The following is a 17,902-nucleotide window of genomic DNA, read 5'->3' on the forward strand; positions in this document are numbered from 1 at the left end:
CACCAGAGACAGAGTGGGAAGCAGAACAGGCAGAATGACTGAAATACACTGCAGAGGGAAGCAGCAGGTGAGACAGGAGAGGTCTGCCATGCCATGTGGATCACCTCCCTGGCTGGAGATTGAACTTGTGTTGAAGTGGCTGTGGTTAGCTTCACAGCACTGTGCTTTAACTTGCTGCACCACCAGGAAGGACCACTTAGTGTATATTTAAAGTGTATTTTATTTTAATGAATTTTCTCTCATTATAATATTAAGAGAAATCCAGATTTAAAAACAACAAATATATTTCAGATTGGTACAGTATACCTACTAATAAACCAACTGCATTCCATTCCAGGGAACAGAGAAATGTCAAAAAGTAACACATACCACAAAGTATTAACCTACATAAATTTGGGAAACAAACTGTGCAGAGGATAAAAGGTATGCTGTATCCCAACTCTCAGTAAAAGTGCAGCACTATGAAATGAGCCACAGCAGCTTCAGCATGAGTTCGATCCCCACCAGGGAGGTGACCCACATGGTGCAGCAGACCTCTCCTGTCTCGCCCGCTGCTCCCCTCAGCAATCTTGTCAATCTGATTATTCTGCTCCCTACTCTGTCTCTGGTGAATCCTCTCATCGCCTCTATACCTCTGGCCTATACTCCACTTTAGTATGCATAAATAAATAAATCTTAAAAATAAAAAAACCAATAGCAAACTTCTCTGTTAATAAGCCAGAATAACACCTGGAGAGGGAGGTGTCAAAAAAAGCAAAAGGAGTTTACAGACAGACACAAGAAATCTGGAGGGTAATGGATATGGTTGCTATGATGACCATGATGATGTACAGGTGTATGATGTACGTTTTAGCAAGTAAACTAAGAGCTGAAATCACAAGAATCGGGAAACATGGGCTTCAATTGAAAAACAAAGTGAAGGTTATCTCCAGCATATTAAGCGAACAATCTCAAGATATAGCTGTATAATAGACATGGAGAGGAATTCAAGAATTCCAAAAATCAAATTCAAGACAGATATTTATCAAATATTTATGTGATACTATACTTGTTTAATATAATTGCATCCACAATCACCTACAATCTAAAAAAAATCTATGAAAACAGACTTTTTGTGTTCCAAACATTGAATACAATGCCTACTATCCATTCAGTACTTAATAAAAATTTCCTCAACAAATGAAAATAATAAATTCTAGAATGAGAATCACTACATATAAGAATTAGCAATAATTATATTCTAACTTCAAAGCCAGGTCTAAATCACAGTGTTACAGGAGTATAATTCTTTATGGATTACAGATTCCTATGGGCTATCTTATCCCAGTAAAAACGATCCTATTCCTACAAAACAAATTTCACCCATTTCTATGTAGTTCCTACCCTAGAAGAAAACTTGTGAAGCTTTAGTCAATAATTACTGTAAAAAAAATCCCTGCATAGAATGCAGATTTCCATATCTTTTGATATCACATAGACAGTCTGTCAAACAAGAACAAGACTTTTTTAAAGCATGTGGACAAAGATGAATCTTTATTTCATTACATTTAATATTTCATCACCTGGTGCTCCACCTCCTGAAGTAAGGATTCCAACAGCTCTGTTTCTTGTGTAAGAGAGGTCTTCTGACCTATTTAAAAAAGCAAACTACCAAAAATGAGCTATTTATTTAAGAATGAAATTAATCTTCACCAAACATATTCAATAAAAAGTAATCAATGTTAAGTAAACAAGTACATCATTACACCTACGACCCCCATAAAACTAAGAGCAGTAAGAGGTTTCATCTGATAGTGATAGCTCTGACAAAACTATCTCAACGCTATCAAGTTTCAGACAAAATGCAATTTAGGTCTGTTAAATTATTTAAGAAATGTATAATGACATTATATGTTGTAATGAAAATTGTTAATGATTTTTCCAAAAGGAATACAAGATCTAGAAAGGTAATTTTCCCACTCAATTGTTCTAAAATAACTGTGGCATAAAAAGAGGAATGTAGTAAGTGGGCCAGGTCTCAAGAAGCTGGAAATTCACAAAGAATCAAAGAAATTACTTGGGGCCCCCCCTAGTGGCACAGGGATTAAGTCTCAGCACTATCATACTATCACTGCTATGGCCTGAGTTCAATCCCCAGTCAGGGAGCTAATTCACATATGGCACAGCAGACTTCTCTCCTGTTTCTCCTGCTCCCCTCAGCGTGTATTTCAGTAGATCCGTTATGCTCCCCATTCTGTCTCTGTGAAGCCTCTCATCCCCTGCACCTCTGACCTATACCCCAGTTCTTTTATGTATAAATAAATAAATCTTTAAAAAAAATTAAGATAAAGTTAAGGAAAAAACTGCTTAATAACAAGGTATTTCTTTTTTTTTTAAGATTTGTTTATGCAAACAAGAATTGGGGTACAGGCCAGAGATGCAGGGGGTGAGAAGATTGACCAGAGACAGAGTGGGGAGCAGAATAGACAGATTCAATGAAATACACTGCTGAGGGGAGCCGTGGGCAAGACAGGAGAGGTCTGCCTTGCCATGTGGGTCATCTCCCTGGCCAGAGATCTAACTCGTGCTGCAGTGGCTGCTGAATGCTTTATAGTGCTACACTTTAACCCAGTGCACCACCAAGGAGAGCCCTGTTTAAATTATTATTATTATAGTTTATTTTCACATCATTTTGTGCCTTTTTCCATCTCAGTTGTAACCCCTTTGGGCTTCTCATCACCAAATCACCTGTGTGCCATCACCATAGTCCCGTGCACCTCCCCTCTCCCCCCATTTTTTTTTTTTTAAAGATTTATTTATTTATTCATACAGAACTGGGGTACAGGCCAGAGATGTGGAGGGTGAGAGGATTCACCAGAGACAGAGTGGGGAGCAGAACAGGCAGATCTACGAAGTACACTGCTGAGGGGAGCAGCGGGTGGGTCAGGAGAGGTCTGCCACACCATGTGGTTGCCTCCGGGGCAGGCGGAATCGAACTCATGCGGAAGCGGCTTTAGATTCTCAGTGCTGTGCTTTAACCCACTGCGCCACCAGGGAGGGCCTCTCCCCCCATTTTTGATCCCATTCCCTACTCCACCCCCGTAAAATGTCTGTAGTATATAATGTTCATTATTATTATTTTTCTCCCCTGGTCCTTTATGCTCCTGCTATGAGTGAAACCATCCGGTATTTTTCTTTTTCTTTCTGGAGAGCCCTGTTTTTTTTTTTTTTTTTTTTAAGGTGCCACAAAGACATCTTTTCAGATGAGACTATTATCTTTGGATATCACAAAGTCTAAAGAATTGAAGCATATGATACGAAGTTACCAGAAGTGATATCAATTTGGAGTAATGTTTCTTAATAAAGGGATATTTAAGGGGATTACAATCGAGATGGAAAAAAAATGTGCAAAATGATGTAAAAATAAACTTTGTAATAAAAAAAAATAAATAAAAAATAAAAAAGGGATATTTAATAAGTGAAATTATTTTTTAAAACCCAAAACAGAATGTCTTGATTCTAAAAGAAACATGGGAATCAAAATAAATTATTATCTACAATCTAACAAAAAAAAAAGATAAAGATAATTTATGCTATTACCATATTCCACAACTCTAGTGAAAGAGACTGCCATTATACAACTTGAAAATAAGTGGTAGAAATTATAGAAATTTTGAATAAAAGTCCAAAAACCATATACCAAGTACACCTAGAGAGCCTATGCTAGAGATACCTTAATCCTGAAATCATACTATTTAATTATGAAATTAAAGAATTACATAACTTTACAGAATGCAATATAATTTGGAAATCACCTAATCGAGACTTAAGTTACAAAAGTGTAATTATATCTTTAACAAGTTAGTAAAATAAAGAGCTATACTTATTTGGCTTTAAGTTGATCTAGTTAAATATGAAAATATAAACAAAGCAATTAGGCAAATTCACCCAAGGAGAAGAAGGTCACCCATCTTTTTATCATTTAAGACAACAATGTTGAGGAAGCCCTCAACTTTAAAAAGTCCTAGACCTCACCAACATTCCAGTGACCTATATGGCTTAATGAACTTAAGGGAATCTCAAATATCATTAGTCCTGAGAAATTGAGACCATCTACAGGTATGACTAACAATAATTGAGGCCCTAAAGAAAATTAAGATTTTCACTTACATGAAATCTTTATGTACATGGCTTTGATTATGACTAGCATAATCAATGCCTACAGATATCTTTTAATTGCTCCACTGTGTGGATGAATTGCATAGTCAACCTAAAAGGATAATGCTTTAAGGCCATTTTGTTGCTAAGTCTATGAACAATAACTAAAGTCTATATAGAATAAGTTTATAGAATAAAAAAATGTATTTAGTGTAATAATACGAGAATAATTGCATCTTTTTTTTTTTTTCAAAGATGCATTTTATTTATGCATACAGAACTGGGGTACAGGTCAGAAGTGCAGGGATAGTGAGAGGATTCACCAGAGATAGACTGGGAAGCAAAACAGGCAGATCAACAAAGTATACTGCTAAGGGGAGCAGCAGGCAGGACAGGAGAGGTCTGCCGCGCCATGTGGATCACCTCTGGGGCTGGGGATTGAACTTGCACTGAAGCAGCCGCAGCTAGCTTACAGTGCTGTGCTCTTAACACACTGTGCCCCCAGGGAGTGCCATATTTTGCATCTTATAAAGAAACTAGATGTAAGATGAATAAAATAGTATTTTGAATGACTTAAGATAATCAAGAAAGAAAGCAGAAAATTCACATTGTATTAAAACAATATGCATTTCATACTGGACTATGATGAAAGCTGCAAAGTTAGTTCTGATTCAGCAAATACTAAATGTACTAAAAGTTTAAGTTAAACTCAAAGATCACCAAATAAACAGGTTAGTATCAAGCTTTTAGTGCTGGCCCATATTTTATGCTTAGTATTACTGTACTATCAAAATTGAATGAGGAATTTTTAAAGAAACTAAAAGGTATACAACAAAAATGAAATTAAGAGATTTGAAATGAAAGCTACCAGAACTTTAGAAGGAAAAAAAAAAAGACCTTAAATCATTAAGAAAAAGTAGGGAAAACATCGTATTTACAAATCCTATTCTTTGTCTTTACTGAAGGAGAACTGAAAAGAAACAGGCTGTAGGAACTCTGAGTAGAAATGGGGAAAAAAGCTACATAACAAATGAAATCCCTTGGTCATTAAGTAACTTGCCCTAATGGCTATGAAACACTCTAATCATTTCTAAATACAAGTCAGACATCTCTCCAGATTATTTAAAAACAGAGTTGTTTAAAATTTCAAGATTTCTTCTTAGCCTGTAACAATTCCTCATCCTTCACTCTTCAAACAATAACCTCAGGAGCCTTAAAGCACCAGTACCCCCACAGCATAAGACAAATACTGACCCATCAGTGTTATAAGCTTATTCTTTAGTTGTGTATCTAACCGTGCAATCATCATCTCTACAGCATTCCTAATTTCCCGAACACGTTCATCTTTTGCATTTCTTACAGCTTCTACATTTCTTTCCTAGAACAAAAACAGGTTAAAAAAATTTAATTGAAGAACTTTAGAAACAGTAAGCCAGTAATACTTTTTAACTTTTCACATATTTTTGGTAAACTGATCTGAAAAATTGTACACTGAAATAAATCAGGAAAAATCTTAAAAGATAAAAAAGCATAGAAAAAGATATGCTATTTAAAACATTAAACAGACATATTAATTACAGAAAGTAGTTTAGAAAACACTTACTTAAAGCTCCAATTACATCTGATAGGAAATCATTATTCAAAACCAAAGAAGTATGTTAAAGCCAGTTTACTTATCTCAAAACCTTATTACAAAGAAATTTTAAAACACTATGTATCTTGTTCATAAAGTTTTGATATTTTATAACTTCTTCAAAAATTGCAATATAGGGCCTCCCTGGTGGTGCAAAGGTTAAGTCTCCTATCCGCAAGTCACTGAAGCAAGAGTTTGATCTCTGCCTCCAAGTGACATAACCCACATAGCATAGCAGATCTCTCTGGTCTTGCTCACTGCTTCCCTCAGCCTTGGATGTCAGTTAATCTTTCTGTTCTGCTCCCCACTCTGTTTCTGATTAATCCTCTCACTCCCCCGCCAAGAGCTGAAAACCAAAGAAGTATACTAAGTTCTTGTATGCATAAATAAACAAATCTTTAATAAAACAAATTGCAATGTACATATAGATCTTGCAATGGCATATAAACAAAATTAAAGAGCAATCTTTCTATACTTAACATTTTTATGAATATATGCAGTGACCTACAGAAACTATTAGAAAAATGCAAGCTTTTATCTTGCATGCCTAAGCTTGCTTAACATTTATGTCATATTTGTGGCAATGTTATATAGTAATACAAACTAATATACTGCATCTGTCACATAATTTTTGTTTACATGAATAACTTTCTGCTAAGTAAAGACTTGCTGATGGGTAGTAATATATTTTTTCCATTTTGGTTTCACTATAATTTAGTGAAATGCCTTGTGTAGGTACTTAACAATTTTTTGTTTAATAGTGACTGATATTCAATATTCTGAAAACTAAAAATATAACAATATTCTATCTGACCTTTATGATACCTTTCCATAATAATGCTTTGAAATTTCAAATCATAATGTGTCTTGGCAAAATTAATAATGCAGTAGTCTTCCAAATACACATATACATACATATAAGCAATGAGAATCTTAACCTAGGATAATCTCCGCTAATGATCAAATTATAAGAAAAAGGAGGAAAAAGTGACTAGATAAAGGCCAAACGAAGCCACCAAGCTTGCTTATATTCCAAAATGATTGTAGTAGCATACAAAAGCAACTTCCTGTATAAAAATGTTATAAAATATGGTTTGGATCTTGATGCCTAAAACGTTACAATAAAGACAACTGTTCTTATATTAAGAACAAGCCACAAACTTCTAACATCTATTATTCCGCAACTTCAAACAAAATAAATTCCAAAATATATTAAATGGTCTGAAGTTTACTCATTTTCCCATACAAATTCTACAAATGGTAAATAACTCACAGAGCTGCTTGACCCATACAGTAGCTGATGAATAGTTTTCAATGTTACTAGATAAATTTTGTTGAGCTCTAAATTCACTGAGCTGGTAGCAGAAACTACCAAAAGCTGGGAACCTAAAGAATGAATAATTAACTTTAAATGACTTTGAAAGTCAATATGGACTCTCCTAGTCAATTACTATGTAACAAGTAGCGTATTTTAATTTATTGATTCTCTGATTCTGCGGAAGAGCCAATCTCTGGCTGTAACTACTTTCCTAAAACCCAAGGGTTTGGGATGGAAATAGCTGGAAGTTGCTGAAACTGACTATTAATAAATCTACTTAAAATTTTAAATTTTGATTTCAACATCTGACTAATTTATATTAAACATACATATTACAGGAAAAAAAAGGGATAATGATTTTTCAGTAGTAGTCTTACCACTTCTTGAACTAAGCTGATCAGTTCCATGAGACGTCGACGTAGTTTGGCTACTTCTTCATTCACTTTAGTAACATGCTGTTCATAAATTTCTGCCAAAGGTTTAAAGGTATGTCCACCATGCTATTTATAGTAATAAGAATAGTTTTAAAACATTTTCATATATGTTACTTGTATGTATATTCCTTTGTTAACACTAATAAACTGGTAAGTACTCCCACTGAATTTTTTTTTTGGTTGCCTTTATTTTGTTAAAGCAGGCCCAAGCTTGTTTAACAACATTTGGAAGGGAAGTCCTTCAAGATTGCAGATAAAATTACTTTAGTTTATATTTACTTTGACTTATTAGAAAACAATTCTAACTCCTTAAGCAAGGCTCAAACCATGTAACACAAACTTATTTGCCACTCTCTTCTCTTGATCAGCACAAACTTCTTCCCTCAAGGTCTTTGCAAAAGAAATGCCTTATTCAAAAATACTTCTTCAACTTTCTAATGCTTATTATTCCGTTGGCTTAGCTTACAGGGTTAGGTTCAGTAGTTAGCATTCTTATTAGCACTGTATACTTAATCCTAAAGCCGATTAATATAAAATTAACTCATCATTACCTAACCCCAATCCCCAACACAGAAAGACAACTGAGGGAAAGGTCTATGGTATTCTATTAGCAAAATCATGAGAGCATTTCTCATGCCACAAAAACTAACTGTGATGGTAAAAGACCCACAGAAATTAGTCTTTCAGATTCAGTTACACTCAAACGACAGTTTTTTGGCATTAACAACCTAAACCAAATTTCGATCCAATTTTAGTATTAGCAACTGTAACTCTCTTGATTGGTAACCAGAGCTAAAATTTGTATTACAAAAAAAATTTCTAGAATAGATAAGCTCTTATTAGAATCTCATTGTCCAACCAAAGCTCCCAATCATAATCTCTGATAAAAGAAGAATGTGAAATTTTCAAATATGGAATAGGTAGGGAGTTTCTATTACTTCTTACAAAACCTGTTTAGCTACTACGTTGCAGTAATCTAAATTTTTCAACTAAGCACATTAATATTAAAATTCTAAGAGAAAGCTCACTAAATTGAACTCTATTAAAACAATTTATCTGCTCCCACTAACTTATCTTATTCACCCAGAGTCTACTATGTTTTGTCTCAAACCTATCTATGCTGATTGTACTTATGAGTGTAAGTATATAATTTAGTATTAAGTAAGCACTAGAATATGACCATTTCCAGAAAACTCTTTCTAGGAAAACTAACTTGAATGCATTAGAGTTGATAAAGGTAGGTTACTCTTTAAAAAGTACTTCTGAATTAGCTTGGAAAAATAAAAATAAAAAAATACAATAAGAGCTAGATAACTTGCATTCATATTTTTCTTAAGTATCTATTACTTTACTATAAAGAAATGAAAACTGGAAATCATGGCTAGAATATCAGATCAACTGATCTTTAATTAAAGAAAAAACTGATCTTACAACAAAACATTTGCAAATGAATATACATGTTACAGGTTTTTAATTAAAATATTTGTGAAATGGTTATACATCACACATGAGAACCTCTTTAAAAAGTTCTTTTAAAATAATGAAAGGTATGACACCTTATGCATAAAGCTGTTATATTTAATTGCCATTCTATGAAGGGTAAAACATTTTCTATCTAAATCAAACAAGCATTTCAATATGTTGTAGTATCTAAAAAATGTTGAATTTGTTTAGCTCACCATTCCTCCCCAAAGTGCACACTGATGGCAGATACACTTCTTACAAGTCCAGCAAAATACACTAAGTTTTTCATGGTGATTTTCACATCTGACATTGCAAAAGAAAATATTTATAAATTAAAAAAAATAATAATAATGGAACTAATTACCTCAACAAATTCCCAAGTTTGAGCTGGTAAGCCAATTTAAATTACTTATCTCAGGAAACAATATAAAATATATTTCTCAGCTTCTGTGAATTAAATCTAAGAATTGTACACAGACAAAAATTTCTTAAAGTAGTTTTCCTTACTCTATAAGGTTTTTATAATAACATAAAATGCAGACTAGCTTCTAAATAAAGCACAAGTAAAAAATTCCTAGTATCACTATTGATTATAAACTAACCTACTAGTACATCTGGGGAAATTAAATGGCCTGTCCTACCTTAGATAAACACATATGCATGCACACTTTTGTTAAAAGTAGCCAAGTGACTAAATGCACAATGTAGTACCAGATCCTCAAGAGAAACAATAACTCAATTTTTAAAAGGTTTTCCTCAAAGTGGATACCCAGATGCAAAAGAATGAAGTGGCTATGAGTTGAATTGTGAGGAGCCCCATACCACCCATTCATATATTGAAGTCCAAATGTAACTGTATTTGTATACAGAACTTAAACGGAAACAACAAAGGTTAAATAAAATCATAAGGATGGAATCTTAACCTAATAAGACTGGTGTTCTTCTAAGAAGGGACACCAAAGTGTGCACATAGAGAAAAGGCCATGTGAAGACACAGTAAGAAGGCACTGTACCCAAATCAAGGAGAGAGGCCACATTAGAAAGCACCCTGATAACACTTTAACCTTGGACTTCCAGCCCCCAAACTTCTATTATTTATGTGGTATTCTCTTATAGCAGCCCTTGCAAACAAATGCCTTTAAGTTGCATTATATATAAAAATTAACTGAAAATGGATTAAAGACCTAATATAATACTTAAAACTATAAAACCTTTAGAAAAAAAGAAAAACAGGGGAAAGCTTCCTAATACTGGATTTGGCAATGATTTCTTGGATATAACATTAAAAGCATAGGCTACAAGAGTGAAAGTAAAATAGGCTATATCCAAGTTAAAAGAGTTTTATGCATGTATCAAAAGACAGAATAAAGAGTGCAAACTGGCAATCTATGTAATGAAAGAAAATATTTGCAAATCATATATCTGATAAGGAGTTAATATCCAGAATATATAAAGAATTCCTATAGCTTGACCAAAATAAAACACGATCAAAATGGGCAAAGGTTTTGAACAGACATTTCTTCAAGATATATAAATGCCCAAAAAGTATATATATGTGAAAAGATATCCATCATCCTAATTATTAGGAAAAAGCAAATTAAAACCATGCATTATCATCTTATAGCCATTAGAATGAATATCATCAAACAACAGAAAACAAGTGTTGGCAAGAGTAATGAGAAACTAGGGCCCTAGAACACTATTGGTAGGACTATAAAAATGATACAATTGCTATGGTAACAGTATGGGCAATTCCACAAAATATTAAAAAAGAATTACCATACAATCAATTTCTTGGTATATATTTTTAAAAAATTAGAAAATAAAGTCTAGAAGAAATGAACACAAGTTCATAGCACTATGCATAAAAACCAAAAAGTGGAAGTAAACCCAAATGTTTATCACTGATAAACACATTATAATATGGACATATGACAAAAGGACATTCTCATACTTGCTAACACAGAGATAAGCTTTGAAGACATTATGCAAGGAAAAATGACAATCATGAAAAGTCAAAATACTTTATGACTACACTTATATAAATATGTAGAGTAGTTAAACTCATAGAAGGAAAAATGGCAGTCATCAAAAGCTGGTGGGAGAAAAAATGGGAGTCACTATTTAATAGGTTAAAGGGCTTCCGATTTGCAAGAAAAAGTTGTGGAGAATGGGATTACAACAATAAGAATATACTTAGCACTACTGAACTATACAGTTTTAAAGTTGTTGAGGTAGTAAAATTTATGGTATTTATATTTTAACGCAATTTAAAAAATGTTTTTAAAGTTTTTCCTTACCTTTAAAGTAAGGGTGTATTTTCATAAAAGTTTTGCATTGATGAAATACTGAGCTAAGAAAACATATAAGTAGATGTACATTTTTTATTTCTCATTCATTAGTAATCTTGTATCAAATAAGGTAATTATTAAGACACAGCCTGTTAGTTACTATTTGGAAGTTCATTTAATAAAACTTTAAACATTTTATGAATAATTGAACAAAGAAACTGGGAACATACTTGTCCTTTTCATTTTCTTCATGTTTGGTGAGACTGCAGAGTTGAAGAGTATCAAGCTGCTGTGTTACTTCTTCTGCCCAACGACAGTTTACTAGTTCTCGTAACTGAAGTGGAGCACTAGGGAGAAAATAATACACACATTGTGATTCTGGAATTTGAGGTTATTTTCTAAAATAAACACATTCCAAAGGCAAAGAGGTAAGGTAATGAATATATTAGTCATTCTGTTGGGGGGAATCCTTTCTCAATGTATATCAAATATTTTAGGTACTCTATAACTGTAACTGTCATTTACATTTCAAACATTGGGGTGGGGATGATAAGTTGCCAATAAAAAAAAAAAAGTACACATTCCTCAAAACAGAGATCACAATTATATTGACAGCATAAAATATCAACAAATACAGCAATTCCACTTCTGTGAATATATTCAAAAGGAAATAAAAACTATATTGAGATACCTGCACCCCCATGCCAATAGCAGCATTATTCATAATAGCCAACATGGAAACAACCTAAGTATCTATCCATCAACAGATAAATGGATAAGGAATAGATAAAAGGAATATTCAGGCATAAAAAAGAAATGTTACTGAAACAATATGGATGCATATGCTAAGTACAATAAGTCGGAAAGAGAAAAACAAACACACTGTATGAGCTCAGTTACCTGTGAATCTAAAAAAAAGACTTTTTTGAATTTTTTTTAAACAGAGAAAGCGATCAGATTTGTAATAACCAAAGGTAGGGGTAGAGATGAAGGTGGTCAAAAGGTTCAAAGTAAGTACTAAGGATATAATGTACGACATGACAGCTATTATTAATAGCACTACATGGTACATGGGAAGAGTTATGAAAGGACCAGATCCTGAGTTCTAAAAACAAGGGAAAAAAACTCAGTATCTATATGAGGTGGTGGATACTAACTTAGTGAGATAATCATTATACAATATATGTAAGTCAAATCACTATGCTGTTCACCTTTAAAAAAAAAAAAAAGAAAAAATGTTCTCTAGCTTGTTTTTTATTAATATATCAGTTATAAAAAAAAGTGATGACTCGGGCCCTCCCTGGTGGCGCAGCGGGTTGGGGCACTGCACTGAGAAGCTAGGGCCACTTCCGCATGGGTTCGATTCCCGCCTGCCCCGGAGGAGACCACATGGCGTGGCAGACCTCTCCTGGCCCGCCCGCTGCTCCCCTCAGCAGTGTGCTTCCTCGATCTGCCTGTTCTGCTCCCCACTCTGTCTCTGGTGAAGTCTCTCACTGCCCCTGAGTCTCTGGCCTGTACCCCAGTTCTGTATGTACAAATAAATAAATCTTTAAAAAAAAAGTGATGACTCACAGTACAGATTTAATTAGCAACTCCTTAGTATAAAACTACTGTCCAAAATGATAGCTACTAGCCATGTGGCTAAACCAAAATTCAAATCAATAAAACACTGCACAGTCACACCAGACATATTTCAAGTATTTAACTGACACACACAGATAGTGGCTATAGGTATGTTTGTTTTTTTTTAAAGATTTATTTATTTATGCATATAAGAGCTGGGGTATAGGCCAGAGGGTGGGGGGGTGTGTTGAGAAGATTCACCAGAAACAGAGTGGGAAGTAGATCAGACATAACTACTGAAATACACTGTTGATGGAAGGAGCCGGTGAGACAACAGAGGTCTGCTGTGCCTTGTGGGTCAGCTCCCTGGCCAGGGATCAAACTCATGCTTCAGTTTTTCCCAACAGCTTGAGAATGCTAAGATGTAACCCCTTGCACCACCAGGGAGGCCCCTGGCTATAGATATGTTATATAGAAAATTTCTATCATTACCTTAACTTTTATGTGAAAGTATTGGTCTCCTTACAAATTAAAAAAAAGTGAGCAAAATGAAAAAGTACAAAAGACATGCAAAAAGTTTTAAAGGAAATATAAATAGCTTAAAATGTTTCAAAAGATGATCAGTTTCAATGTTTTTCTTTATGTATCTTAAAAACAAGATACTACTACTGACCCTCCCTGGTGGCGCAGCGGGTTAAAGCACAGGACTGAGAATCTGAAGCCACTTCCGCATGAGCATGAGTTCGATTCCCGCCTGCCTCCTGCCCAGGAGAAGACCACATGGCGAGCCAGACCTCTCCTGACCCGCCCACTGCTCCCCTCAGCAGTGTACTTCCTCAATCTGCCTGTTCTGCTCCCCACTCTGTCTCTGGTGAAGCCTCTCACCGCCCCTGAGCCTCTGGCCTGTACCCCAGTTCTGTATGCACAAATAAATAAATAAACCTTTAAAAAACAAAAAGATACTACCTTTCACTTAACAGAATGACAAAAAATACACATTGATAATACCTACTGCTGGCAGCAATGTTAAAAAATGTACTTTCCTATATATCATTAGAAACAAAATGGCAAAAAGCTTTCCTTCAATGCATTCTGGCATCATTAATTGAAATAACCAAAAATGGAAAAACCTAAATGTATTTTAGTATAGACATAAATAAATCAAGGAAAAGTCATAAAGCAGATTATATTCATGTATCTTTTTTAGAGTTTAATGTTTAAAAAACAACCAACGAAACAGTGTGTCACTTGTGTGTTTTAAAAGAAAAAATTTGCATGTGTTCATAAGTATATACACAGCAAAAAGTCTGGAAGAACAGATAATGAACCCAACCATTTCTTCTGAAAATATTATTTCATGAAAATATTGGGTGGGGATTATCAAAATCAGAAGTTTTTTTATTTTGTATTTCTCTATACTATCAGTTTTTAAATTAGAAACTTTTTTATTATAAAAAGTTAAATTATACATGATTTTCTAAAGAAGGCTAACAATGAAATAGTCTACATAATGCTGAGTCACTATACATTTCAATATTCATAATTCTGAGTCAATATACAGTTCAATATTCATCTGCATTTCTATTGAATTCACAAAAAAATGGGGCAGACTGCAGTAGAATGAATGTTATGAGTAATAGAGTACACTATGTGACCAAATTCACAAAAAAAATGTTAACAAGACACTTACCGGCAATGAGGACATTGAGCTCTCTGCTCTGTCAGCCAGCGCTAAAGTACCAAAGAAATTAGATTTTGATTGTATTAATACCATTACTTTAATTTGTACATATAAAATACTTACATACCAACTTTAATGAGTTTGACTCTCTGGTGTCTGCATTAATTATAGATATTTATAGAAGTAGTAGGTAATCTACTTTCTCTCATTATCTTTGTGTCAGGGACAAACTTTCACAGGGTCATAACTCATCCCAAAATAGTTAAGAAGCTATTCTATCATAGAGAAGAAAAAAAGAGAGGTCCTAGATCTATCTGAATCTCACAGGAAAGATGCATAATGTTCACAAAAATAATAATGATACTGTCCTCCACTCCTCCCCTAAAATAAACCTGTGATGATTTACTTCTAACCAACCAACCATAAAATTTCCAAGTATGTTTAAGGTACTACTTCTTTCCTTTTTAGAAAAGCAAACTAGATTTTAAGTATATATATTATAAACATATAAATTAGACTTAAAACATCAATAAACAATACAGCAAAATATTTTTCATGTCTTAAAAGGATTCTATAGTTCAGTTATTTTAACATATATATAACTTGGTCTTCTCATAATTGTAAAAACATTTATAAGATAATGACTACTAATAATAAACTCAAATTTTATTAACTTATTTTATAGTTACTACTGGGTAACAATTATATACAAAAGAGATTAAAGCATTATGAATACCTTTTCAAAAACAATGGCTCTATAACTGCTTAAAGTTTTATCTGGCAAGTAGGTTCACATCTAAAAACATACAACCCTATACCAAATAAACCCCCTATGTCATTTCTGTTATCTCTTTCTACTTGAATAAAAGAACATGAGCTTTTACCCAGTCAAACAGTTAACTCAGATGAAATTCCCAAGAAAACATTAAAGGTCAATAAATTTAAAGATATAGAAAAAAAGGTAATTCATAGCAAAGAAAAAGAATATAGAGGGAGAGAATTCCTCCATTCTTTTTTCTTTCTTTCTCTCCCTACACCCCCCACCCTTCCTCCATTCTTAATAACCTGGAACTTTGTATCTTTGGTCCCTCAGCAAAAACAAGTGGGTCAGTTTTCTTCTCCTAAAATAATGCCCTGATAAAACCATAGCTGCCCTCTATAACTTGAGTCACCCTAGGTTAGCCTGTAAAGTTAACATGCCTTTAATATGGTGGTTCTCTCTGTCTAGGATATATTATTCAACAGCTCTCATCAACTGGACTATTCATGGTTTTCCTTTAGATTTTAGTTTATATGTCACTTCCTCCAAAAAGTTTCCCTTACTCTGTATAGACTATTTTAGATACCACTGCTATGCTCCACTACAGTAACCTTAGCTACCTCTTCTTTGTACTTAAACCACAGTAATAAGTTGACTTATTTGTTGGTCTTCATACTACTCTGTCCTGCTGGCCTATAAATTTTATAAAATTTGGGACCATGATAGGGAATGAGCAGTTCATTTTTTTTTAAAAAAGATATATTTATTTATGCATACAGAACAGGCCAGAGGTGCAGGGGCGGTGAGAGGATTCACCAGAGACAGAGTGGGGAACAGGACAGGCAGATTGACAAAGTACACTGCTGAGGGGAGTAGCAGGCGGGTCAGGAGAGGTCTGCTGCACCATGTGGGTCACCTTCTGGGAAGGGAATGAATGTAAGCTGAAATGGCTTTAGCTTCTTAGTGCTTGCTCCAACCTACTGCACCACCAGGGAGGGCCCATATTCTTTCAATATGATATGTTCTCCTATTATTAAGCTATTTCATGTACTATCTACCACACAATCATACTTGTTGATACAGTCCTTCCCTCCATGTCTTGTCCCATAGTAATAATGTACATTGATTATATCCACTAAACTTTCCCACTTATCCCAAGCTAGTATCTTTCTCTTCTTTTAATACTTCTGCATTCCAAGATAAATATGACTACTTTAATGCCTTGGAGAAAACAGTGTATCTCCCAAAGTAAAAGCAAAGCTCAGAAAAAGCCATAGTAGTACATTAATGCACAGGACTAAATAAAGGTACATTGGTATAGCAATGGCCCCACACATTCAATTTCAGAATTTATAAACCCTTTATTAAGTTGTAATAATCACAAATTATAAGGAGTGTGAAGACCCTGAATTTGATTCTCAGCTATAGCTTTTACTAACTTCAAGATATTGCAGAAGTGAGTTTGTTCAAGTTGGCCTCAGATGCAACAAGAGAATCAATATATATACAAGCTACAAAACTGTGCTAAAGAAATCCTCAACCAAAAACTAGCAAACCCAACTAAAGCACATACTGAAAAGGTTAAATAGCATGACCAATTAAGCTTTAGTTCTGGAATGTAATATACAAAAATGATCCACTGTAACACATTACATTGAAAAAATGAATGGGCAAAAAAATACATGATCATTTCAACTGATTCAGAAAAGATAAGTAACAAAGTTCAGTTATCTCTTCATGATAAAAGAACTAAAATAGAAAAACAAGGGACACATCTAAAATAAAATATCCACCGCAAACACCATATTAATGATGAAAGAATGAAAACATTTTCCTTAAGATCAGAAAAAAAGAAAAGAATGTACACTTTCACCACTTCTCTTCAACATAATACCAGAAATTCTAGCCCGAGAAATTAGCAAGAAAAAGGAGGAAAAGTATGCAAATTAAAAAACAAGTGAAATTACTTATTTGCAGGCTATCATATCAACTCAAAAAAACACCTCCATTTATGGACAGTGGCAACCAAGAATCCCAAGAGAAAATAAACAATACATTTGCTATAGCATCAGAGTAAAATGCCTAGGAATAAACTTAATCCAGTAGTTGAAAAATTTATATATGTAAAACTACAAAACACTGGTGAAAAAAAAACAAAAACCAAAGTACTAAACAAAGGGAAAAAACTTCCTATGTTTGTGAGTTGGAAGATTTAATAGTGTTAGGATGTTAATACTACTCAAAGCAATGTAGAAAAATCAATGCAATTCTTACAAAATCTCAGTGGTGCTTTTTTTTTTTTAAGATTTATTTATTTATTCATACAGAACTGGGGTATAGGCCAGAGATGTGGAGGGTGAGAAGATTCACCAGGAGCAGAGTGGGGAGCAGAACAGGCAGATCGACGAAGCACACTGCTGAGGGGAGCAGCGGGCAGGTCAGGAGAGTTCTGCCACGCCACGTGGATCTCCTCTGGGGTAGGCGGGGTAGAACTTATAGGAATTGGCTTAAGCTTCTTAGTGCTGTGCTTTAACTCTTGCGCCACCAGGGAGGGCCCTCAGTGGTGCTTTTTAAAGAAGTAGAAAAAACACTCTAAAGTACAAATCCCAAATAGCCAAAAG

At 34.1% G+C, this 17,902-nt stretch overlaps 1 protein-coding gene across 2 annotated transcripts in view; it reads right to left on the reverse strand.

Moving 5' to 3' along the window:
- Positions 1 to 17,902, reverse strand: part of TRIM37 (tripartite motif containing 37) — a 69,042-nt gene that overhangs the window by 44,419 nt on the left and 6,721 nt on the right. The window contains exons 3-8 of one of the 2 annotated variants that reach the window (XM_012726321.1): positions 14,531 to 14,571; positions 11,508 to 11,624; positions 9,202 to 9,289; positions 7,466 to 7,588; positions 5,392 to 5,515; positions 1,563 to 1,630 (exon numbers count right to left, since the gene is read on the reverse strand). In XM_012726321.1, coding sequence (XP_012581775.1) covers positions 1,563 to 1,630; positions 5,392 to 5,515; positions 7,466 to 7,588; positions 9,202 to 9,289; positions 11,508 to 11,624; positions 14,531 to 14,571 — 561 coding nt within the window. The remainder of the gene's footprint in view (positions 1 to 1,562; positions 1,631 to 5,391; positions 5,516 to 7,465; positions 7,589 to 9,201; positions 9,290 to 11,507; positions 11,625 to 14,530; positions 14,572 to 17,902) is intronic. The other variant, XM_012726322.1, reaches the window with a different exon arrangement.

Source organism: Condylura cristata, unplaced genomic scaffold, assembly GCF_000260355.1.
Source record: "Condylura cristata isolate star-nosed mole 26May11 unplaced genomic scaffold, ConCri1.0 scaffold00017, whole genome shotgun sequence".
In the NCBI taxonomy this organism is placed as follows: Eukaryota; Metazoa; Chordata; class Mammalia; order Eulipotyphla; family Talpidae; genus Condylura; species Condylura cristata.